General features: G+C 36.7%; 1 protein-coding gene across 1 annotated transcript; it reads left to right on the forward strand.

Moving 5' to 3' along the window:
- Positions 1-29: 29 nt before the first annotated feature.
- On the forward strand, positions 30-26,503 carry TM9SF3 (transmembrane 9 superfamily member 3). Its single transcript, XM_072425139.1, has 15 exons — positions 30-273; positions 8,510-8,705; positions 10,292-10,414; positions 13,013-13,173; positions 14,062-14,139; positions 14,600-14,731; positions 15,939-16,105; positions 17,504-17,598; positions 18,523-18,653; positions 20,731-20,870; positions 21,592-21,660; positions 21,887-22,033; positions 22,651-22,734; positions 23,336-23,412; positions 24,839-26,503. Exons 1-15 carry the CDS (start codon positions 202-204, stop codon positions 24,904-24,906), a joined length of 1,740 nt encoding a protein of 579 aa, XP_072281240.1. The 5' UTR covers positions 30-201; the 3' UTR covers positions 24,907-26,503.

Raw genomic sequence — 26,503 nt, forward strand, 5'->3', positions numbered from 1 at the left:
CCCCACACTGTGCACTTCCGGGATGCTGGCAGGAGGTGAGGCACTTCCGGTTTGTAGCTCTGTGGCCGGATGACGTGGCTGAGCTGCCGCTGAGGAGGCGGCGGGTGTCGGGAGAACGGGCAGTGAGTGCAGCAGCGGAGGGAGAACCGTATAGCCTCCGAGACATAAAGCCGCTGGGTTGTTCCGAGCCGCCGGGAAAAAATGAGGCCGCTCCGGTTGCTGCTATTGTGCGTATTCGCGCTGTGTGTGCGGGCGGATGAACACGAGCACACGGTAAGGAGACAGCTGAGGGGAGGGAGTGATGTGGGCTGAGTGCGGTGTAGGCCGGGCCCTGGCGGTGTACGCTGTACGGATAGGCCGCTGTCAGGCCCGGCTCTACTTCCTCACATACCGCAATCACAGGCCGCACTGCACCGGCCTCTCATCAGGAAGTGTCCGGGCACCGGGCAGGGTAATGAGCCCATCACATCCGTCATCCATAGCCGGCTCTTAGGGTGCCCATAGCTGGGGCTGCAAATCTGACCTCAGGAGAGACAAACCGGCCATGGAATGTTCCTATCACAGAATGACACTTCATATTATCAATGGCCTCCTCCCTCATCTACACACTGCCTGCATTGTGACAGATGAGAGCCTGAAATATAAATATATAATATATATAGCACAATATCCTTATGTCTCTGGCTGGGCAATGCAATTCTTGCAGCAGGTGCCAATACCCTGGCTGCTCAGGATTTCTGATTTCTATATATGTAGCTCTCAAAGTGCCAGTAATGTTTAATTTTTCTGTAAAATGTATAAAATCACAATACATGACAACTGTACCCAGCACCAGGACCTCCGGCCTCCATTATTATTACTAAACAGGATTTATATAGCGCCAACATTTTACGCAGTGCTGTACATTAAAGAGGGGTTGCAAATGACAGACAGATACAGACACAGGAGGAGGAGAGAACAGAAGTGTACCGAAGAGCTGACAATCTAAATTACAATGTTGTGTGTCATGTGGGCATGCTGTGCCTTCTCCTGCCTGGCACCTTCCCCGGGGGGCATAGCATTCGATAATACAGAAGCTGCCTGGCTTTTGTACCTAGGCGGCTGCTTTAGGTCCTGAGGGTCTTGTAATAAAATAATAATAATAATGGGACAATATATACATAGAAGCATTGGGCAATAGGAATGGAAAAATGGGCATTACAGAAATCTATGTGGCATGAAAAAGCTCATCTAGTTAGCAAGCATGAAAAGAAGAATCATTATATCCGTTTATATGTCCTAATCTTTTGTCATGCCCCAACACTAGTCCTTATCCTGCAGGTAGTTTTGGATGTCTTACTCAGGTAGAGTTCTATCTCAGCCATTGCAGAAACACAGACAATGTTGTGTATAATACTAGGCCTGATATAACAATTGTCACCCTTTGTCCCATAGCAACCAAACAAAGGCAAACCTTTGCTGGAAGATTAATCCTTACCTAACGAATTCAAGTAACAGATACAAGATGTTTCCAGTCTTTAGATGTGGGGGCTGTATTACATTTTAAACATAACTCTGCATATTGGCTATACAAAACATATTATTATTAATAAACAGGATTTGTATAGCGCCAACATATTAGGCAGTGCTGTACATTAAATATGGTAAATGTATGCCTGCTGGAGTGAGAGCAATGAATCTGGGGATTGATGAATAAAATTAATTGGGCTATTTACTGAAAATTTATATTGTTACTTTAGAAAATATATAAAGTTATGTAGTATAGAAAACAATAACCCCTTTGTGCTTACTAAATATTAAACAAGAGGTGACAGTCCTCTATAAAGAATAGCTGTAATAATAAATGGGATTCATTGTTTTAGCTTATGTGGTTTGGAGTTTACTTTCATGAACAATATGTGCATTTATTATTTATGTTAAAATGAAAAAAAAACATTTGTATTTAGATGGTCCATTTCAGGATTTTTGATACATATCAGTTTTCACTATACATAGTAATTTAATAGACATTTGAAGCCTATTTTTAGGAAAGTTAAAATACAAAAAGTTACCAGGAGGTTGAATTTTCTGGCAGAAGAGACATGCAAAAAAACTTTTTTTTTCCCAGATTCCATGGCTTTTTTTTTCTTTACACTGAATGGCACATGTGCCATGCAATGTAGAGCCCGGTTCTCTTCTCAGCACCATGAAAAAACAGAAACCTATACATCAGAGACAATGTTACTTCTACACACACAGGAGATAGCAGTGTCTGTCCAATGGGCGATGAGGATCCCAGTAGAGATGGACGAGTCCGGTAACAAAGGTGTCCTCTGAAGCTGCCAGGATCCTGGACCCATCATTTTTTGTAGGCAGTAAGAAAACGTTAAGTGTGCTATATTGCACTTGGGTAAAGTGTAGATAGTCATTGGGTTGGGTGCGATTTTACAAGTTTAGCAAGTATGCTTGATTATAACTAAAGCTTGTCAACACACCCCATTGAGTTTGTCCATTTTAACCAGGAGTCTTGTGTTAAACAGCCCTTTGAATGGCCTTGCAATGTGTAAATACGTACCTGCCCCGGTTTTGACAGCACGGTGCACTGCAATTTCCTGCTAGCTGTAGCAGAGGTGCTTAATGTACACATTGGACTGCCATTCATAATTAATGGCATTCTTTAACATGATTAGGAAAAGAGACCAACCTTTATTGCCTGTTCTCTATTTTCTTATAGGTATGTCTGCTGGTCTAATGTAAGAACTTTACATTTTTTAGAGGTTGTAATCATAATAGGTGTCCGTAAAAGCTGTTGAAAATTTCACTTATGCTTTACCATGCACAGTGCATTTGTCCCTTTCTGCTCCCCAGATGTCTACTTACAGAACTTTTAAGGGTTTTGGCCTTTTAAAATCGGCCAGCCACAGGTCTTTCTCCTGCCAGTGCATTGCAGACATGTAGAATTCTATTTTCATTTCTGGCCTCAGGACACTGCCAATAGAAGACTTGTGACCGGTGGGTTTGAATGGCAGCACTGGAACCCTTTGTAATATCAGTAGTTTAGAGGGATGGAGCTAACTACACATACACCTTGGGTTTATTTTAGTAAAACAAGTAAGTGGAACCACTAATGTTGTTATATTATAATTGATTCTGTTATATACAATGTAAGATTAAAAAGCTTCAGTTGCTGTAATTTCTAACTTTTTTTCTGTTGAATAATTCAGGTGAGGTTGTCATTTACTTGATCTTTATGGTAGATGACAGAGTTATGTGATTGCTGATTGTACTCATAACTGTAATGACTCGCTAGTACACATAGTGTTCAGTCATTACCTGACACACCTGACGTGGTGAGAGTTGCACTTCCTGCTTTTATCTAATAGGAACTGCCACATGCACAAGTCTCAGTCATTCCTGTTTGCTATTACAAGCTGATGTTGCTATTTTCGGATCAATAATTTTAAATGCCCTAAATTGTTACATTTTAATTTTCTTTGTATATTAAGAGATCTGTTTAGTATGTATGATATATATTATAAGATAATTTTTTAATAAAATCCTGTTAGTTCTTTCTTATACAGCTTAAGTTTGAGAAATGTTTTTTTTTTTTAATTTGACCAAGTACTATTATTCTGTAAACATCAGTTATATATCTAGGGAGGTGGCTTAAAAACTTGATTTCTTTATTTGGAATATTTTGGCAAATAAGCATCTATGCTATAGACAAAAAAAAGGAAAATATATTGATGAACCTTTATAAATTTATATGGAGTCACTTGGCTCCTTCCCTACCTATTCTGTGCTGGCTCCATGAATGTGAGAACAATCGGGAGCAGAGGTTGCCAGGAAGCATATTACTTGAACATAGGTTGGTATACTCTGTACTACAGAGAGAGTGTTCCTTTACATTCCTAGCATTGGTTTCAGTGTCCCCTCTGCTGCATCGTGTCATTCAGTCAGTACCTGTGAGCCTCGATTGTTAGGCCCATCGTCATGCAGCTTGGGATCATAGGGGGATATTGTTTGGAGCAGCGCTCACACATATGCTGTTCTGTACAGCAGTAAAGACCGCCATCAAAAGAAAGAGGAAGGAGGCCTTGATTCATTACAGGACCTTGTGGAAGACTTCTGGCATTAGGTGTTTTTATAGATTCATCCTAGGACACCCATCCTGTGTATGCAAGATAAAATTCCCCTATGTTGACACAATGAAATTCAGATGACTAAAACCTGGCTTATTCTGAAGCACCGTAGGTGACATTTGTCATGGTATTTATTGTGGCTTTATAGCACATTCTCCAGCCAGATTCGCAAGCATGTTGGCTGGTTTCTTTGTTGTCGTGTTATTTTTAGGGAATGTTACTTTATATAGTGCCACCAGGACTTAGCTTTGTGGGGCTCCTGCTCAATATTGTTTTCTGTCATGAAGATAATAGAGGTGATCTGTAATTTAACATGAGAGAACACACACGGTTTCTGGTAGCATCATTGGGTATGTTTCTGTACTTGCAGCAATGAGAAGGTGAATTTCCTGTTAGTCCCAACATAGACAAAAAGAAAGTGTCCCCTAAAGCTGCATTGGTTTGCAAAGTTTATATACTGAATCTGTGATTTTTGCTCTGTCTCTGATTACAACAAGCGTTTCCTGTTCAATGTCAAAAGTTGTCAGATGTTTTGTTTAAAAAAATAAATAAGCAAATAAAAAATGTGATACGTCTGTGCAAACAATCGTTTTCTTCCATAACAAAACATATCTTACATTAAATTTCGGTAGATATCTGTGCAGTTGCTTATATGTGCATTGTGCTATACATTTTCATGCAGTGGGTTCACGCAGCCTATTCATGCAATAACAAAATTGTGCCTACATTAATTTTAGTTCAAGTTAGCAGTGCACAGTACTTGTGTTACTCCAAGCATGTTCAGGGGTGCTCGGGTACAATTAGTGGGGTTGGCTGGGCTGGTTTAGTGTGGTGATTGACAGTAAGCTCTGTCCTTTCACCACTGGAGAAGATGAAAAGATGATGGTGCCCACTTTAGGGGTCCTGCTTTTGGCAGGCTTTAGGTTTGCTTTTAAAGTGGAACTAAACATAGCCGGTCCACCTGTATGTGTTCCAGGTTCGTGGGAATTTATTAATCCTAAGAATGCCAGTTTCAGAAACCTAGGCAGATTAGGCAGGTAAGACTCGTTATTGCAGAAGGGACATCAGCTGTCCCTTCCTTCAGTAATGACCTGAGTAATCGTACAATCATAGAACTTTAGTCCACATCATTAGCAATGGTTATCATTCTGTGTCTGATATCCATTGCCTGACTGATCTTCAATTTTGCATTCACTGTGCGGCTCTTCAGTTTGAAAGATATTAAAAAATATAATGTTTATTGTGCTCATATGAAAACATTAGGGGTGGGGATGTATTTGCAGTGCATGTGGTTTTAATTAGAAAGGATTATTCTAGTTTAAGAGTAAATAATACAGAGCTGACATAAAGGATTATCACAGGTAGCGTTCTGTAGCTGTACAGAGATGAATGAATAATAGTATAAGGAGGTAGGCTTTGATTAAATATTGACAGTGCAAATGAGCCCTGTAGGGGTTAGATGAAATGCCTTATAGGAATTCATTTTGTGCAGCACTAAATATTGATGCATTTTCCCTGGGTTTCCTTTAAATGCAGCATGATCCTTGCACATTTCTTATTTACATGTATGTGCTTTTCTAGAATTTCAACCTAAATAAACCCATTTAGGAAGTGTTAGTAATGTTTTGTCATTTCAGGTACATAATTCCAACTTTATGTGGGTGTCTGCTTTCTTGTGAATGCAAACATTGTGTACAAAAATAATTTATATGTTCCTATGTTAGAATGAAATATCTAATAATGTGTTCTAAATATGAATTACTGCTCACTGACATTATAGCAAGTGTATAACGGTCCACAAACTTCGTTAATGGCAAACAGCCCAGGTCCTGTCTTTGGACTCCCCTCCATTCACATGTTTGGAAGTTTCCACCAACAGGCATCTAATAATGGGGATGCATTTATTAAGGTATTTGGGAATTACATTTTTTTTTAGTTACCCAGTCAACAGGAATGCACAAAATATACCTGGCTATTATCAGATACTAGTAATAGCACCAGACAGTGTTACTCCAGAAGATGGTGATTATTTTTGTCTCCCTGTTGCTTTATGGACTTGGCTGGCACCACGTTATCAGAGACCACAAGAAATGTCCTCTACCCTATCCTCTTTAGATGCCCTATAATAGTTGGTGATTATTTTGGGTGACAATAGAAAAGAATTGCTATGGTTAGCAGCCTCTTCTGTTCATTGGATGGACAATAGTGGAAGATGCCCTGCTGTTCTGACTTTCGAATCCCAGATGATCATGAACAATTGTATGGGTGTTAGAAAAAAATGTTGCATCTGTATGTAGCTTAAAACTAGGGTATCTAAGCATATAATTGCATTAAATAGCATTGATTTGAGGTGTGGTCTGTAAACAATGGGTTTTTTTGTTTTTTTTATAACAATGTTTTTATAGGATAAAGATGTTATAACACACGGGGGACTAGAGCTTATGCATGGGGAAAGGCATTTAATATTACCTAGGTAAGATAATGTGAAGAGACCCATACTTTAGTTGAATTGTCTTTGCTGATATATTTAATTCCCTGCTTGGATCCTTTGAATAAAATGTTTAGGAACCTCTGGTGGACTCATTAATACACCATATCAGAAAGGTGTACAAAGTTAAGTCCAGTCTGTGTGACAACATTGACTTCCGTCATAGAGAGAGGGAGAAAAGTTTGAGTATAGGGGGATGAGAAGTGTCTTCTGTGTGAGGGATACCTTCATACACAAGTAGCATTTTATTTTTAGGAGTCTCGGGACATTTTTACACTGCTTGATGCTTATTTCAGCATAGACAAACAAAACGGGCAGAATATGTGAATGGTATATGCCATGACAGGTTGATGGATTTGTTGTTGTTGCCGCCATTGCAGGTTTTAACAGATAAATGTGTAGCAGGAAATTCACCTTGTCCACCTTCATGTAAAGCCTGAAATACCAGTTTGCATGCAGTGGCCATTCCAGCTAAAACTCAACATTTGTTCAGGAATAAAAAGCAAAAACCATTCTAGTTTATTGATTCACATTGTAAAGCTTTTACCTAACAACCCTCCTGGTTCATGCCCGTTTCTGCTTTAGTTAAGAGCCAAATTAATTATAAGGAGGTTGTAATGTTTATTCATGTGATGAGCAGCCTGGGATGGAGACATTGAAGCTGCAATAATGAACAAGGAAATGTGTAGTGTGCCACATGTGTAAATCACAAGGTTGGCTGTACAGATTAAAAATATGTTTTGACAGGTAAAATGGTTAACATATCTTTCAGCTGTGTATTTTGCTGGAGTTCTGCTTTAATTGTATATAATCCCTACATTTGAGAGAGGGAGTATGACAATGATGAAGGGAAGATTAGTGGCAAAGCAGCTGCTTTACCTGTATTTCATCCTTTATTGCGATGTAGGAAATCTTTACTGATGGATGTAGTGATATTCTCATAACTTCTTTAACTTGCAATATACTAGTGATGTACGTACGGTAACTTGATTCATTCACATGGATTTCAATGGCAGACAGATTTGTTTACCTTTACTAAAAGCATCCCTGTCTGGTCACATACAGCAGGATATTAACTTCTTCAAACATATGTGATTGTGTGGACTCTACATCATTAATAATTTATAAGAAATAAATCACACTACAGATGTGTGATGAATAGTAGAAGGGCAAGCGCCCCATGAAGATGTAAGTAATGAGCCTAGATTTATGTGCGTGTATGCTCATGTTAATATGTTATGGGGAATAAAGTAGTTAGATACTTTTGGTGCTTTTGAAAACCATAATATTGTATTTACAGGCACTTGGACATTTAATTACACATCCCAATCTTTAACTGTAGGAGGTCCGATTCCAAATACTTAAACGGCTCTTAAAGGCTATTGTCAATGGGGTTTTGTTTACTACAAGGCTGCTACATTCCGCAGAAATATCAAACCACCAGCAATTCATTCTGAATGACCAAAGGGGTACTCTGAAGTGACATTTTGCTTTGCCCATCAAAGTACATTGATACAGGCCCTCTGTTTGTTATGGCAAAGCAATATTTGCCAAGCTCTACTTGTGTACCCTGACTAAAGTAAAGAATCCTTATTGTAATAAGGCAGCCCCATGGTTTAAATGACCTTTTAGGTGTTCCAACATGTATAACGCAACACCAGCATCACCGCAGCTTGTGTTGTGTGGCTTGGTAGACTTAAAGTCCATTGTTCTGTAAAGACTTTTGTAGAACCACATGGGGATTGTATTTAAAACAGCATCCTCTAATCCCAACCCAAATGTATCCTTTGTTTGTTAATACTGATTGTACTTGGCATTAGTGAGTTTTCTTTTACATTACTATTTGTATCACACATTTGTGGATGTGTATCTGATCACTCTTTTGTTTTGTTACCCACAGTATCAGGAAAAAGAGGAGGTTGTCTTATGGATGAACACAGTAGGACCATACCACAATCGGCAAGAGACCTACAAGTACTTCTCCCTGCCTTTCTGTGTTGGAACAAAGAAAAGTATTAGCCACTATCATGAAACTTTAGGAGAAGCTCTGCAAGGAGTTGAATTAGAATTTAGTGGTCTAGATATTAAATTTAGAGGTGAGTATGTGTTTTCTTTGGACTACTTTTTTTTTCTTTTGAGCCTGAAAAGATTGGTTATAGCATTATGTACAACAACTAAACCATAATTTTCAGGTTATTGTTTTAGATATTGTTCTTAATTCTGAATTCCAGAATATATTGTGGGCTACATATATAGAAAGTGGATATTATTGCTGTTGGTGCTACCTTTATTTCTCTGTAGAAAGAACAGCCGATCTAGTCCCTGTGCACTGATACGAAGGCAGCTCTAAAAGTTCTGCAGTCCAAGCCACAATTAGCATGTACACCACTAAAGAAGATCACTTATTTTTGCAGTTGCAATTCTGGGTGTTATTTGTAAAAAAAAAAAGTCATGTATAGCAGCCATCAGCCTTAACATATTTTATGCCTAAACACAATGAAGTGTGAGAAAAGATAATGCGAAATATTTCGTATGATCCCTAACCAACCTAAACTTTTACTGACTTACTATAAAGCATGGCCGAGTACCAGAAAACCTTCCTTAAAACTGCCACATTGAAAATGGCAATACTAGCCTATCCCTGTCATACCTAATAAAGACTAACCAGTGCCTGATTTGCTAACAAAGAATTAGATGCTGGATGCAGTGTCATTCGGAAGATAGAGCTGGTTAATGTTAATTACTGGAAATGTACTCATGTCTTTTAAAGACTTCCGAGAAGAAATGTGCTAAATAGTGTTTTAAATGTTCCCTAAACTGAAATATCTGAGGTAAAAGATGGATACTGAAAAGTACTATAAAAATAAAGATATATATATAAAAGCAATTCATAGATTTTAAGATGAAGTGGGACAACTAGGGACAGATCCTTTATAACTGCAAATATAATAACTTTGAGGATTCCACTAATCTGACCTGCAGTTATGTATCTGCTTGAAGTACATTTTTTTCCTAATTTTCAGTTGATTAAAAATAATTAAAGCAAACACATTTCTGTCCAGCTAGCAGAACATTTTGTATGATTGATCATTTAACTCTGTTTTGGTAGCACATGTCCTGATTTATATCTTAATGTTAGAGTAGTCCTTTCTGAAAATAAAAGTACTAACTAAATAATACCCATACATATTAGATAAAGAGCTAGGTCCGGCTGGGTTCTAAAATCTCGGATTCAACAGAAGTGTTGGATTCAGAAGATTTTGCAAGTGGTTCCTTGCCTGCAGTGCAGTAGTGATGGGTGGTTCTGGGTAATAGAAGTAAGTATTATCTTCATAGAGGGCGCATTTTTCAATCACTTTATATTGGTGACTGTTCCTTGAATCATTAGGTAGTGCTTCTGTAAAAGGAGAGTAAGTGCTTCCAGGACTGACCACTATAATTCAATGTTAGGCATATGTTCAGCATAATCATGTGATCTACACTGTAATCATTCATTAAGCTGGGTTGTGTTTTTAAAGGTAACTTTTTTTTAACACTTAGTAATTGCTGAATTATCAGACTACAAGTAAAAAAATTGAGAAAAGAAAGAAACTCAATTGACTTTTGGTGAAACATAATCCGCCTTTTGTATTTTTATTTTTTTGTATTTTAATGGAGAATTGATGTTTTTCTTTCTGCACAGACGATGTCATGCAGTCCACATATTGTGAAATTGAGTTGGACAAGGCGAAGAGAGATGCTTTTGTTTACGCCATAAAGAATCACTACTGGTACCAGATGTACATAGATGATTTACCAATATGGGGTAAGAATCTAACATTTTTAAAACATATGTAAAAGAAAAACAAGTTTTAAGTTTTAAAGAGGGCCTGTCAAAATGTATCAGATAGATTAGAGGATCATGCAATATTCTCATCGTATACCCGATATACCAAGCACTTGATGCTTCTCTAGTTCATTGTTTCTAGTTAACAACTTCCTTTACTTAACCCCCTGAGCGGTATTCCCGAGTGTTTGCTCGGGGTAAAAAAACATGCTGAAAGCTTTGATGATGATATCGTTATAGGCAAGGTTATTATAAAGCATGATATAATGCAGTCCTAGGCCTACATTCAGATGTGGTTGGCAGCCATGTGGTTAACCTCTCTACAGTACATGGTTTTAACCACTATATCCGGGAGTGATGAGAGTTTTAAACCACATCACATATTTAGGGCTTTGGATGGTTCAGTACTGGTTCCAGAGAGGTGAACCACAGCAGTACTCCTGTCCCCCCCCCCCCCTCCCCCCCACTTTTTAGGGTTACTTCTTTATTGATCACATTACTATGAGCTTTCTACATTTGTATTGAAAAATTTAGGAACAATCTTGCATGTTATGCTGGTTGATACAAGTTACCACATTCTCTGCAAAGAGCAACAAAGTACTACGGTACATTTTTAGTTTAAATTACTCTTGGTTGAATTTAAATCCAAAGGCATGGAATGGTAAATGTAATGTGTGTGAAGTTTGGTCACTGCCATTACACCTCTTTGGAAGACTTTGCAGCCTCAAGCAACTTTCCAAACCCAATGAAAATTATCTCTGTTCTCACTTGAACAATGTTTTTCTATTCTTTCTTGGAGAATGCTTCTAGTTTAGAAATGTCCTTAGGTCATCTTACATGCACTGAATGTTTGACAAGTATACACAGATTTTGATATATTAGTTTTAATCGTTCTTGTGCCTGTGGATTGTAAAAGGCTTTTCTAAAAAAATGAATTTTCATTTCCTAAAGCAGTCAATGATTGATTCCAAGATTTAGAATATTCACCTTCACCATCATGCTGAGGCTGGCATGGAGCTTCTATTCTCCGATGCTTTTTGTTCTGTCTTCATGCACAATTTTGGTTATTGTAGCCAGAAAGTTCGGTTTTGTTTTATTTATCTGTATGAAAAGCATTAATATATTTGTTTCCCTTGTCACTGGAAAATGTCTTCCCAAATTTTTTGGAGTGCTGGCAACTCTGTAAATGACAAAATCAACAGAAAAGCCAAGTCTGTACAGCGGTATACAGTCTAATACTGCCCTCCAGAGCTCCACAAACACACATGTACACAAACCATTATGGAGACATGATTTAACATTTGACTGAGAATGTAAATGTAACATTAGGACATTGCTGTATACTAATTTTAGAAGCCGACTTCTTGTGGCCAAGTAGTTTGCACTTTTGCCTGAGTCAGTTCCTGCTAATATGTGTATGCTCATTGCTTTGATTCCCTGCTGCTTCTCCTATTTCCAGTCCAGAAACACATTGGTAGTTTAATTGGCTTGGCTAAATGTTTGTACCTGCTATTAGAATGTGTACTCTTAGCAATAGAGATTGATGTGTGTGCATTATATAAATAAAAATTTAAACTAAAAAAAAAAATCAGCTTATGAAATGTGTACAGCCTGCGTTATTTTAAAAGCAATAATAAGGATCTGTACTCTGGAATAGAAAAACTTCTCATTATTTACCCTTAGCAGTAAACTAACATTCCACTTTAAAAAGTTGCAATCAGGCAGGGCTTTATTGCAGAACGAGGCAGGCAATGTAAAAATTGCAACAGACATACTAAATACATAATTCACATCTCCGTTATTCAACAAAATCCTTGTACGTCTGGGATGAGCTTTAAATGATGTGTACTGGCCAAAGGCTGAATTCGGCAGGGTAGTGGTGCTTTCACAGAGGAACTGTCAGCAGTACTGTGCTGCAGATATGTGGCACGTGTGCTAGAGACACAGTGCTAAATGCTCTGCTCTACTTCTGGACCAAATTCAGCATTTAGTGACTCTGCTGCTGATTTCCTGAGTGATCTCTATAGATGCATTTTCCTACCAGCCTACAAGGTTTCCTATCACTAATCCTATTACACTCTGAAGTGCCAAAGATATTTGCAAATATCTTTAAAATCAACTTTACAAAGATCAGCTTTTTCTGGAATCTGTTTTATATTGGTTAGAGAAGAGTCGAGTGCCTACTAGGATGGTGCTGAGAAGGGAGGAGGGGAAGATGTTTTGTAATACACAGAGCGTTATAGCGCGGGTTGTTCACTGAATGGTAGCAACCGGCGTACTGACGCTCGTGGGCAGTCGTGGCTTTGTCTCGGGAGAGGTAAATAAGAGTACTGCGTGGTGTTATGACTCATTTTGACCCATACAAGTTCTAGCATAAGGTTGTATACCAAGCAAAGGCTGTATACAAAGCAACATTTTTCGTGTCCAAACAAGGTTTATACCAAGTTGGACTTATTCCAAAGCGGACTTATACCGAGGTACCACTGTACTTATACTGATGTGTTTGTTCAAACCAGTTAGTTACCTTGTTTTTTTTTTGTTTTTGTTTAACTTTTATCTGTTGTATGTTTATTGCAGGTATTGTTGGAGAGGCTGATGAAAATGGAGAGGATTACTATCTTTGGACTTATAAAAAGCTTGAAATTGGCTATAATGGAAATCGTATTGTAGATGTAAATCTCACCAGTGAAGGCAAAGTTAAGCTTGTCCCCAATACCAAGGTTCAGATGTCCTACTCTGTAAGTAAATTATTTAGCCTACATCTTGTTTTATTTCTTTCCAAAACAAATACTTCCAGTTGGATGTTAAATGTTAATATAATCAGTCTTTAAAAATTTGCATTTTCATTTTTGCATACATCTTTGGTCTATAGATATGTCAGGCCGCCTTCTAAATGATAAGAGTAGCATTTTAAAGTGGTTTTGTTGGCCCATCACTATCTTTTAAGGTTGCATGCTTCCAACCTGTCGTCCTGATTCTAACTTTACTGCTTAAAAAGTTGCTGACCTAAAACAAGCATGTAGTGAAGTGAAAGTATAAAGATGGGCGTCATCCTCTGTACCTTGACTTAAGTTACAGCATGTAGTAGATGAACCAATAACAAAGACTATTACGTATGTACGTAGTAAAGCATACCTGTTTGCAAGATTGGGGTTTAAAAAATCCTTTGTCCTTCCATACCTGAACCACTATAAAGGTTCAGTTAAACAAGTGTTGGACTAGTTGATAGTAGTTATGATGCTGGTATGATTTTTTTATTTGGGAAAAAATGATCTAAGCCAGATAACAGGTGGGAGCAGAGCTCCTAACCCCAAGTAACCTTGGCAGCCTCTCCCATTGAACAAACTAAAACTGGAGCATCTAACAACTGCCAGCTGACTACCCATCAAAACCAGACAAGTGCTTTTGTGGTAGCTGGCAAACTGTCTGCTGCCTAGAAAGCAAAACCAATTCTGTGAATTTTAGGTATCATAAGCAAAAGCAGTGGACATAAATGTTGTATATGTCAGATTCTAATAATTATCTTGTAAACTAACCTTCATTAATCTTTTCTAACAGGCATAATACTTTAATGTGTGCTTTGTGTACAGATGTGCTCAATTTAAAATAGCTATCTTATCTTTTAGGTAAAATGGAAAAAGTCTGATGTCCGGTTTGAAGATAGATTTGACAAATATCTTGACCCTTCATTTTTCCAGCACAGGGTAAGGCCCTCTAAAATTAACATAATCTATTATGCTTCCCCTGAACTTCATTTCCGTCTGACTTATCCTTAGGACAGGAAAATGCTGAATTTGTCTTTCACTATAAAAGCAAAACGCATATGCCATTTCCTTATGTCAGCAGGACAATCTACCAATCATTGCATTTGTTCCTAATGTTATACAGACAATGAAATACAGGGGGCCATATACATTGAATTCTTCCTATTAATATAGCTTTGTCTGTCAAGAGATTTTACTGTTTTATATTTTTGAAAATGTCACTGAAATAGAAAGTAAATTGACATCTTCCTCTTAGCAATCAAAGGCTGACAGAATGTTTTTTTTTTCTTTTTCCAGTCCATGGCTAACATATTATAATGCTATATGCTGTTGTGTTAGACACTTTTTGTTAAAAATTTCTATTGATATTTACTTTGATGTTTTTTTTTTCTTTCCCCAGATACACTGGTTTTCAATCTTCAATTCTTTTATGATGGTTATTTTTTTGGTGGGGTTAGTTTCAATGATTCTTATGAGAACCCTAAGGAAAGATTATGCCCGATACAGCAAAGAGGAAGAAATGGATGACATGGTAAGAACTCTGAACTCCTGGAACATAAACTGCATAACTGCATAGAATTCTTACTGAGCTCTAGTGCAATACAGAGTTGTTTTTTTTTTTTTTTTTTTACTATAGTGATAGAAGGAAGAGTTGTACCTGCAAATTATTTTTGCTTAAACATAGTTTATCTTAGGGAACACTTTGATATATACCCTCAGTTTTCACATTGTGTTTTACTTAGTCCAATTGCAATTATTTTGTGTACAGTTACTAAGAAATAAGGCTTGCTGAATTCATAAGATAACAGTATTTCCCATGCTTAATTCTCTCCCTCTTGATATCTCTTATAACTGTCATGGCTGCTATAATGTCAATTGGTTATAATGTCATATATACCTTTGGGAAGTGTATCTGCAATAAAACATTATGCATAGTTAGGGGGTGGAGGCAATCTCTGCTATTCTGGCAATTTTTGTCAATTTTTTTATGCTGTGGAAACCAGCTACATTTTTTTTTATTCACCAGTGAGATTGCACATCATAGTCATGGGCTAATAAGAGTGTGATGGAGCTTAGCAACCAGCTTCTTCAATTCACAGAAGTGTTGGAACTTTGCTTGCCTGGAGAGCCTGGTATTTAACATGTCAATTGGCTGCAAAAGATTGTTCCTCTTTCTTTAAGTTGAAACTAAAGTTAAATAATGAAAAATAAATCCCGAGCAGGCCAGATTTTTTTTTTTCCAGAAGTGACAGGCTTGTAAGTTTTTTTTTTTTTTTTTTTTTTTTTTTTTTTTTCTATATAGACTCTCCTTTCCTTGTTACTTTGCCATTTTAACTGACCAGGGCAGAATGACATAACCCCTGCACAGGTGCACAGGAAATTTTGTTCCAAGCAATGCCAGGATCATTGTTGTGCTTTGTGTGAGCTCAGTATATAATATAAAGAAGATATATTTTTTGTTTTATTGCAAAAAGGATATAGCGTTCTGTCATAAAGAACCTCTCGGACTTGTAAAGTAAAAAGTTAGAAATAATAAACTTTAAGATAAGCATTTTAGGGGTAGAGGTATAGTCAAGTTACTGGACGCATATTTTCTCAATTTGGTCTCCAGGTTTCAGTGACCTCTGATTATATCATGTCTAAGGAGACAATGTACATGTTTGAACGTTCTGTATACATCTTATACATGTAATCTTTTATTTTGTCTGTAATAAATGCCTTTTTATCACTTTATGTAGGACCGTGACTTAGGGGATGAATATGGTTGGAAACAGGTCCATGGAGATGTTTTCAGGCCATCCAGTCACCCTCTTATCTTCTCATCACTCATCGGGTCAGGATGTCAGATCTTCTCAGTTTCCCTTATTGTAATTATTGTAGCCATGATTGAAGATCTATACACAGAGTGAGTAGGACTTTTTTTTTTGATAAGATTGACCTTCTGTTTCCTTCCAACAAGTTCATCATGATGAGTAAAGGTTTCCCAGGTATAATTCTTTATGTAAGATTACCCAAATATGGTAGATTATCATGAACCGTTTTACCTAAACCATTATATGTTAATTTGTCCCCAATATTTCTCCTCAAGTGGCATTATACAACATTTTCTGTTTTAGGCTACAGGGCTAGTGTCACCAGGGTTTAGCATTTCTTCATCAGGAGATTTTTTTTGTGAGTACAGCTTGAGGTTTTAGTTTGTTAGCCTTGTCTTTTAGGACCTCTATATAAAGCCTTTTTTTTTTTTTTGTTGAACAGTTTGTCTCACCGTACCTGTAATAGGCTTTGATTTAGCTCATTAGGAAGAGCTCAAAGCAACTTTAAAACTCAGAATGTAAGAAAAATTTGAAACTGATCTTGGCCAGAAATGCACCTAAGGACATGCTGCATTTGCCCAGCTTCTCTGGCCTATAAATTGCATTTGAATATCCTACAGAGTCCTAAAAGTTGGGTTATCTAGTGAATATCCTGAAAGTCGGCTTATCTAGTTAATTCAGAGCTGCCGCAACATTGCACATTTTCTGGGTTGAAGTTTGTGTCTGAAGTACACTGGTTTCTGAAGGTGTTGGGCAAAGCACCTAGTATTAACAATCAGCTTTGAAAGGGTACATGACAGTGCAGTGAAAGAGACATTGTCAATTACGCTGCCCTCATGACGATCAGCTGCCAATGTCACAGCCATCATCCTCTCGCAGAGTAGCTCAGTTTGCTAACTTGACTATGTCTCTTTCATTCAGCCCCTTCCTGATTGACAGCGGTTTGAGTTTACATTGTAAAGTAAAGGTTGGCTTAAAGGGGTAATTCCTGTAAAAAGGTGGGGCAATGCCTTTTTTGCCAATTGGACACTTTGCTCATATTTTAGTTTAAAATGGGGAAAATTGGCAAAATGATCTTTTTTTACACAATGGTTTCTTGTATTTAAATAGCTGCTTCTATTATATATTTAAAAAACAGGGCAAATGTAATGGTAAATGATTTTGCCATGTTTCCGACTTTAGAATATGTCATCAATATAAATGTTCCTTATGGTTGTGTTAGTGATCCTTGTACCCAGTATTTCTGTTTTGGTCTCTAATGGTCCTTACCACTGACAAGTTCAAGACTCCAATTCCATTTATAACCAGTTAAAACGTGGTATAGATTTTTAATTTGGTAGCACTACTTTTCTCTTGTTTCTACACACTATAAATACCAAATTCAAGGTCCACGCTGTGCATGCTGGATATCACTTTTACACTTGTGCATTTGCGTCTGTTAAACTGACGATTGAATGATGATTGTTATTTTAAATGTGTTTTTATTCTAGGAGAGGTTCAATGCTAAGTACTGCAATATTTGTTTATGCTGCAACATCCCCTGTCAATGGCTACTTTGGAGGAAGTCTGTATGCCAGACAAGGAGGTAAAATCTTTCTGCATTCTGCCTTGTTTTACCTGTGTGTGCATTTTTTTTTCTTGTTGTTTAATTGGAGTAACACAATTTCTATTCCTAACTGTCCATACCACATAACCTTTCTTGAATCATTCTCGCCTCTTTATATAGTAAAACTTTGGCCTCCTAAAGCTTTGCATTAACAGCCACACTTTAGTGTCACTGTTTACAAGAAGCTCTTCTATATAAAAAAAAAAAAGTCTAAATGGAAGAACTGCACTCTCAGAATTGGGGACAAAATTAAAGCCTGAGTTTGCCGTTTTTTTAGGCCTAGGCAGCTGAAGTATGTGGATTTTATCTATACATAGGCAACAAAACAATTTTTTGTCTAATGGAAGCAATTCTTACTGGAGCTGTTCACGAAATACTATCAGTCCTCAACACTTTTTTCCAATTCTGAAATTGCAATGATTTTCCGGTGTTCAATGTAAGGAGATGAATAACAGTTTTCTCCACCATTTAAATGTAGTAATAAATATGCTAAAAATTATCTAGAGCTGAATTGTTTTTGTCTCCTTTCCTAATCATATCATTAGAATATCGGTATTTGCATTATTAAAGCAATATTTAGCTGATTATTAATAAAATACTTTGATTTCAAGGTTAATTACTAAAGCTGATCACACCATAAAAGCAAGTAGTAGCAACAAATATAAGTATTGTTTTTGTCTAGCGAACCACATATAGGTTATCTAAAAAGTGTAAACAATGGTTTGAGGCATTGAATGAGATCTTTTGTACCGTCTCAATCCTTTATAAATGTACACGTTCAAACACATTTGAGTGCAGAGAAGTAAAAGTGCTGTATTTCAATACCTGCAGCTTGCAAGGTAACGAACATAAATGAATTGTAGGTCTCATTCATGTGTCCGTAACACCTACGATTCGTTATAGGTCGACGGTGGATAAAGCAAATGTTAATTGGAGCTTTCCTAATCCCAGCGATGGTTTGTGGGACAGCATTCTTCATCAACTTCATTGCCATCTATTATCATGCTTCCAGAGCAATCCCATTTGGAACAATGGTAAGTAGATTTTTAAAGTTGCCGTTACTGGTGTGTAGAATAGAGTTCATGTGACCTAGCTAGCCTGGCAGTGCGCTTTACAATGTATTGCTTAAAGACACATATTCTCACACAGTCATATCAGAGCTTATTTTTAATTGCATATTGTAGAAGTAAAATATGGGGTAGGTCTGTGCATTACCCTTCAGTAAGCCATTGGTGTACTTAGTCTGCTCTTTAAGCCTTACATCCTATTAGGCCTCCATTTATGCCAAGCACATCATAGATGTTCTAATACACTGGCAAGACATTGCCTGGCACACACCAGCTTGATTTGACCAGCTCAACTCACCCAGAACAAATAAACTTTTGTGCTGAATAAATTGCCAGTGCATATTATTTATAAATATACCCCTCTAGGAAAAATGATTGTACAATTCTTTGTTTCATGGCTGAGTTTATAACACCAGAGATAAACTTGTATAATTAAGTTCAGTGTACATTCCCTTATCTTTAGATATGCAGACCCCCAACATGGTGTGGAACTTCAGAAATTTAATGGCATTTCTTGTTATAGCTTATTGGGAATTTTCAGTTTCTAGTCCCCTCTGGAGCTTCACAGCTTCAGTCCTTTATGGCTGTTGCTTAATTTTGCTTGGCAAGCTCATTATTATGTATTTCATTACATTGTAAACCTGTGTGTGCAGCTGGACAGTTTATCTTTGGGAACATGCCTAAAACTGTAATCTGGCCTTGTGTCACTAGATGAGGCTGCTGAGCTGATAACTGTATGTGAGTATTTAATGGTGTATGGGAAATGCACTGCAGCCTTTTCCCTGCACCCTTCCTGTGACTATTGTAAAAAGTGATAATGGATTCATTTCTTTATTTAAAACTTTAAAAGGTTACTAATATATATGTGTTCAACTCTCCTTTATAAATGTTTGCATTCCTATAAAGAAAATGTTGCTGATTGCAGAATATGATTCTTTGTTTTTATATCCACATTTTAATACTGAGGTGGTAGGGGATCCTATTGTTTTCGGTATAATACCAGCACAAATCTTTTCTCCTGTCAGAAAATTCTAAAGCTGTTTTTTGACATGAGCTGAACATGCCTTTTACCGATATTTCATTTCTTATTAGTAATCTGATTCACGCTTTAGGAATGCTGACAGCAGGGCATTCCACCTGCATTAAAGATTACTTTTTTGTTCTGTGACTCTGCCTAATCCCTCTCTTTAAGTACACAACTTCATGTCCAACCTAAAGCACCATGCTTTACTTTGCATGTTAACTGGGGTCACCCAAGGATTTGCCTTTTCCAAGAAAGGCATAACTTAAGCCTTGCATTTTACATGTCTGGATGTCGTCCAAAGTAATTGTGTACGGGCACTCTGCTTACAAATTAAGCCTGCTCTGACTTGTTAGATACAGTTTATATTCCAAGCATGGTGTTTCAATTTCTGCACCAGGAATGGAAATGCCTCCCTCTGTGTGTTGCATTTTCTTTTCTTACTTAAATTCCTATAAAAAATATTTCTTGTGATTTAAGTCGTTGTATTTAATGTCACTTTGTTTTGGGGACACTGTGTTGGTTTCTGATATACATAGTTGGTAACTGTTCATAAGCCATTTTTTCTGACAATAAAAGGAGGTAGATGGCACCTTTAAATTTAGCATATATATGAGACATATACTGAGAACAGAATTTTAGAGGGAATCTGGCTTTTTCTCTTCTCCAACCCAATCAGCCCCTAGCATTGTACACATCTCCCTGATTAGTGTGTAGAGCTGGTGAGGGATTGCAGTGCAGAGAATGTTAACACTGAAGCAGTACATAGCTGGTGATGCTGCAACTTTTACATCATGCTTTTTCCAAAATAAAGGAATACATCAGCTCTACCACTATTCCAGACATGTTTTCTTATGGATTTTGCTCCTGACTCATTCTGTGTGATTGGTGACAGATCAGGGCAATCTGTGTAGATTTCCGGTGGATCAATCACTTACAACTACAGAGTGCCCCCTGGATGAATGTAGCCCTGATTTCCTCAAAAAAGACTGCTTGGTATTTCATGTGACTTTGCTGTCCTAGGTTGCCGTATGCTGCATTTGTTTCTTTGTGATCCTTCCATTGAACCTTGTGGGAACAATACTTGGTCGAAATTTGGCAGGACAGCCCAACTTCCCCTGTCGTGTCAATGCAGTTCCACGGCCCATCCCAGAGAAAAAGTGGTAAGGCTTTAAACACACAAAGTACATATTGCAACTGTTTAACAATTCTGAGTACGGGGTGCAGCAGTGTTCTATATTTGTTGCCATATGAGCCCCTTCTTCAATTCATGTATGATTTTCAGAAATATGGAAACAAAAAGATTGTAGGTATAGAAAACTCTGCATGGGTTCTTGGGTTAAAGAGTCGGGAAAAAAAAGGGCTGATTTTTTAGAATGCTTACTTGGAGTGAAATATAGCTGATGATTATAATTTTTTTGAATAGTTTACTTTGAACTGTTGGTGGAAGTTTACTTTAGTTTACTTTGAACTGTTGGTGTAGTTGGTGGAACAAGAGCTATAGCCTGGTAAATTGCATATTTAGAAGGTCAGCAGTGGCAGTTTTTAGGTTTTCTCTGTAGAGGCTTCATTAAAATCCAAATCCTAAAGTTTTTAGCTTGTTGATCTTTTTGTAGTGTATTAGAAAGGAACAATCACTATTTTACTATTAAATAACTGTACAGAAGGGTGCCTTATGATTTTCTTTTATTGCAGCCTGGGTATGCAGCCATTGTTTCTAAGCCACCACACATGATATTTTCAGGGACAATATTTGCAGTTTTGTACTAAGCCTGAGTATCCAGTCAGTGAAGCCTTCTAAACCTTTTATACCTTTTAAACCTTTTTGCACACCTATCTGTTTATTGTAACAATATTCTTATTGTCCAAATTTGCTGTTCACAGGTTCATGGAACCAGCTGTCATTGTGTGTCTTGGTGGAATACTACCATTCGGATCCATTTTTATTGAAATGTAAGTTGACTTTTTTCATTGTTTTCTTTTTTTTTTTTTTTTTTTTACCAACTTCTGAGAAGCAGTTTTATTGTTCATGAATCTGGATCAAAGATGAAAATCAGCTAGGTGTGAATATGCAATGTTAAGAAATGTTCAATGGTTTTTTATAGACTGTGACAGCTAAAAAAAAAAAAAAAAAAAAAGTCTTCTAATTCAATAAGGATATTTTGATGTTTCATTCCAGGTATTTCATATTCACCTCCTTCTGGGCTTACAAGATCTACTATGTATATGGCTTTATGATGTTGGTGTTGGTCATCCTCTGCATCGTGACTGTCTGCGTAACTATTGTTTGTACATACTTCCTTCTAAATGCCGAGGACTACAGGTGGTAAGTGACCTAAATAGTGAATATTCAGGGTATATGTGTACATGAGTGAATTCGTTCATTATGGTCACAGCTCAGATTGATTAGTTTGCTCCTGGCTAGTAAAACAATTAAAGTTAATAGAGACGAATATGAATGCTGTCACAACTAAACTCTCCTGAAAATATTAATTGTCTGGCTATTAAGTGGATTTTTTAGGATTAGTAATTTGTGTCACTGATCAGAAACTCATAATATACAGATAACAAGTTCAGACTTCACTGTGGAAATTCTTACGTCACATCTGTGACTTAGAAAATACAGGAGGCATTGACAGGCAGAAGTATAGGCAAGGAAAATAGATCTTTTAAACCTTTTTTTAAAGATAATTACTGAAGTGTTAGTACACTCCTTTTCAGATGTTTATTTTGATTGCAGAAGTTAAAACATGAATTTGATTCTTCATTAACTGCAAACTTTATGGGCCAAGGCAAGTCTGACCTGCTGACCTTCTTTGCACTGAATATGTGCAGATGTTACTTCAGATAAATATTTATGGAATTGTATGTAACTGCTGATTTTTTAACAATTTCCAATAATGGATATAAAATGAGCTTTCCTAATCTGATTTTGTTTTGCAGGCAATGGACAAGTTTTCTCTCTGCTGCTTCCACTGCAATCTATGTTTACATGTACTCCTTTTACTACTACTTTTTCAAAACAAAGTAAGTGCCATTTTATTTTGTGTATGTTTTAGCTGAGAGTAGGGAGAGCATGTGGTGTGTTCAGGCTGGGGAGAGTTGTCACAAGTCTCTCCTGGATTAGACCTTGTGCTGATCTGTTTATGGAAACAAAACCTCCAGTGTGAGATTTGAGTTTGTTTTCTTTAAATTATTTTAATGTTTTCACTATCTTAAATCATAAAAGGAATAGAGCCTCATAATAACAGCAACTTTTAGTATACCTTTTCGTATATTTACACTGTAAGGTAGCCAAATGAACATTTCCATACCATACAGCTTCCAGAATACACTGCCAAATTCACACACACACACACACACACACACACACACACACACACACACACACACACACACAAACACAAACAAATAATTAGCATCACATTTTTAAACAAAACATTTACTTTGATTTGTTTGCACTGACATGTCAATGTAAGAGAGGACATTTGATCTTGTATGTTGAGCCTCACTGCACTGTTCATGAAGGGATTTTGTATTTGTCTTTACTCAGGAATTCTTATCAGCTGTATATAACAAATACTTAATACTTTTACTAACCTTTAAAAAAAATTTCTTTTTTTTCTAGAATGTATGGATTGTTTCAAACTTCATTTTACTTTGGATATATGGCAGTTTTTAGCACCACCTTGGGAATTATGTGTGGTAAGTTTATCTTTTTTGTTACATATGCAGTATGTGTGTAACAGAAAATAAAGATGTTTGTTTTGTAAAAAACACGTAGGAAATGTTTTTAGCATTAACAATTTACCATAAAGATGGGCTCCTGTGGGAGACACTGTTTGAGCTGTGATTATAAAGTTTTTTCTACTGCATAAAACATATTCAGCTATGTAAACAGAGTACATTACTTTGAAGTCTACTTAGTCCATAATTATTGACAGCACATAGAACAACACCTGTTGGAGACCATACATTCAGAACATGTTCATATATTTTGTTCTGTAGATTATAGTATAGAGAATTTGTTTTATTTATATAGCAGCAACAGTTTCTAAAGCATTTTTCTGACTATACATTCAGATTATAGTATAATACTAAGTCTAAGTGTGTAGTCACTAGCTTGTTCATTATAGCACACACTATGGCTTTTACGGGTATTCTCCATTGGTATGTGTTTTGACTTTGGAGGGAACTAAAAGCACCCCCACATAAAGATGTAAAGAGCATGCTAACTCCATATAGATACTGATTTCTGTGGGAGCCCAGCACTACTCAATGTGCCATATAATTATTACAATTATGTTTTCATGTACACAGAAAACTTGGCCGTGCAATTGCATGGTTGGGAAACAATAACTTTGAGATATCCATGGAATCAGATGGAAGCTCCAAATAGGTTTTTTTTTGTGTTTTCACATATGGGCAATTAACATGTTTGGCTAAACCCATTTAAAGTCTTAACACAAATTTTAAATTTAATGAAAGCTGCATAAAACTGGTTTATAAAGATCTTATTCTTATCTTTATAATAGGGACACAGCAATAGACTAAGCTTCTCTCCTCAAGCTGCAGACAGACTTCTGCTCTCAGGATGAAAGCTGCAATCTCTCTGCAATGGTTTCATATGCCTCCTACTTGTCAGTGTACAAGGTCCCCCCCTACAATTCCCCATTTGAATAGCAAATACATTTGTCCCCAAATAGGGTATACAAATGTATTTGCATGACAAGCAGCATTTGACAAGGAAAAGCTGTGTTTGACCTGCTTTATTTGCAGTTCAAACACATCTCCTTAGGAAATGATGCTTCCAGGGAAACAAAGTGCAATGCAAAGCAGGTCAAACTCTGAACCTGTGAACATACAAGGAGCTTTGGTTAATGAAAGCCAATGGGGTTGTAGTAAGCAGCGTATGAGATCTGTAGCTGCTTACCCTTATTTTGTAATTTGATGAAGTATATACATATAATTTTATATAAATGTTATAAAGCTACACTGTGTTAATAAGGTAGAACTTTTTCCCCATATAAAATCATTTGTAAATGTACTTATTAACACAAATATTACTTCTTAATTACAGGTATGACAGTATTAGTCTTTTAATTTTTTTTTTTTTTTAATCTTCCAATAGGAGCGATTGGTTACATGGGAACAAGTGCCTTTGTCCGGAAAATTTACACTAATGTGAAAATTGACTGAGAGATCCAGCGAGAACGGGAACTGTGGATCAGTTACTACTTTTTTCCAGGGCTGGGGGTGAAACATGCACATTAGTGCCAGAAGAGATTGGGTTTTAACACTGGGTACTGTGTTGGTCTCCGTTCTGTGGATGGCTTAAAATGGCATCTCTTTCATTGATCCTAGTTTTCTTACAGACTGCTCTTTCCAACTGGTCACAGCAAATGCTTGGATTATATGCAGTAAGCATTACTACAGTACATGGCTAATCTTCCCAAAAAAAAAAAAAAGAAAAAAAAAACCTAGCTCATAAAAGATGAATAGACTAGCTCTCTTCAGTGAAGAGGACATGCAGTTTATTTAAAGCATTTGTTCCATTCAATAAATAAGAGGGAATCTTGGCTGCTCACACTAGTTGATTAGTAGTCTTCTTGGTACCTTCTAAACACTCTATAAGATGGCTGTTCCAGGAATCTTCCTTTTTTTTCCCTTTCTTGTATTTTTGTTACCGCTTTAGAAATGTCTGTTTTTATTTTGCCTGTGCGTTTCTTACCAGTTTGTGGCGTGCAGTAAAGCTGCATCCAGTTTGTATTCTCAAGGCAAGACAACAACTGCATGTAAAATACCAGCTTTCCATGTATTTGGACCAATTCCCCCACATATTTATCTCTGAAAGAATAAAATAAAGCTGCATTTTAAGAATCCATCCAAAGAGGGCTGAAAACAGCTGTTCTCGGCACTGTAATTCACTGTATAGTAAAATATGTTTTTATGACCCTTTGTGAGGTCTACATAAGACATTTTAACGGAATCTGATAGTAACCCCCATCCTTTCAATGTTCTTTTTTTTTCATTATTTTGGACAAATTTTATGTTTATTTTTTTTTCCATATTTTTATTTTGTTGGGGTTTCAATGAAGGCTTTACGTAAATATGGGAAGATGTGTATATAACATTAAATAATGTAACTTAGGTTTAGATCCCAAATGTATTTGGATGTACAGGTTTACTACATTTTTTTTTTCCCTGATGATTCTTTGATGTACAAAATCTGTGGCGTCAGGTGGCTTTTCACATCTTGCCTGCCATTGCATGACCCTTTTCTTTCCTTTTTTATTTTCATTTGTTTTTTTCCCCCTCCATGATGTGTGTGTCTAATTTCTGTTCTTCCTATGAAGCTCTTACAATAAAAGTCAAATTTGTAATTTAGAAACATTTAATTTTTTTTTTGTTAATCCTATCTGGACACTTGTGTAACATCTAAAGCATTGTGGCTTTAGAGTGTTCAGAGAACTGAAATAAAATTTTCAGACAAAAAAAAAGTTCTGGATGTCATCTTTGTGAGTTTTTTTTCTCTTGATGTCATCACAGCCTTGGAAAGAAATATCCTTTATATGATTTTTTTTCAGTACAGCACTTGATGTTCCAATGAACAAAAGGTGACATTCTTTCAATACATATTGCTTTTTCTATTTCCCTCCTCTACATTTATTAGACATGATTGCACTGATATATACGACACGATGACAATGCAGAAATCTTTGTTTCTCTTATGTATAGTTGATTGAATAATGTTAAGATGTCAGATTGGGAAATAAAAATAAAATGAAGCCAGTAA

Source organism: Pyxicephalus adspersus, chromosome 10 (genome assembly GCF_032062135.1).
Source record: "Pyxicephalus adspersus chromosome 10, UCB_Pads_2.0, whole genome shotgun sequence".
In the NCBI taxonomy this organism is placed as follows: Eukaryota; Metazoa; Chordata; class Amphibia; order Anura; family Pyxicephalidae; genus Pyxicephalus; species Pyxicephalus adspersus.

Coding starts and splice junctions, on each gene's coding strand:
- TM9SF3 (XM_072425139.1), top strand. CDS start 202: ATGAGGCCGCTCCGGTTGCTGCTATTGTGCGTATTCGCGCTGTGTGTG. Junction 18,654..20,730: donor CAATCCCATTTGGAACAATG/GTAAGTAGATTT, acceptor TTGCTGTCCTAG/GTTGCCGTATGCTGCATTTG. Junction 20,871..21,591: donor CCCATCCCAGAGAAAAAGTG/GTAAGGCTTTAA, acceptor TGCTGTTCACAG/GTTCATGGAACCAGCTGTCA.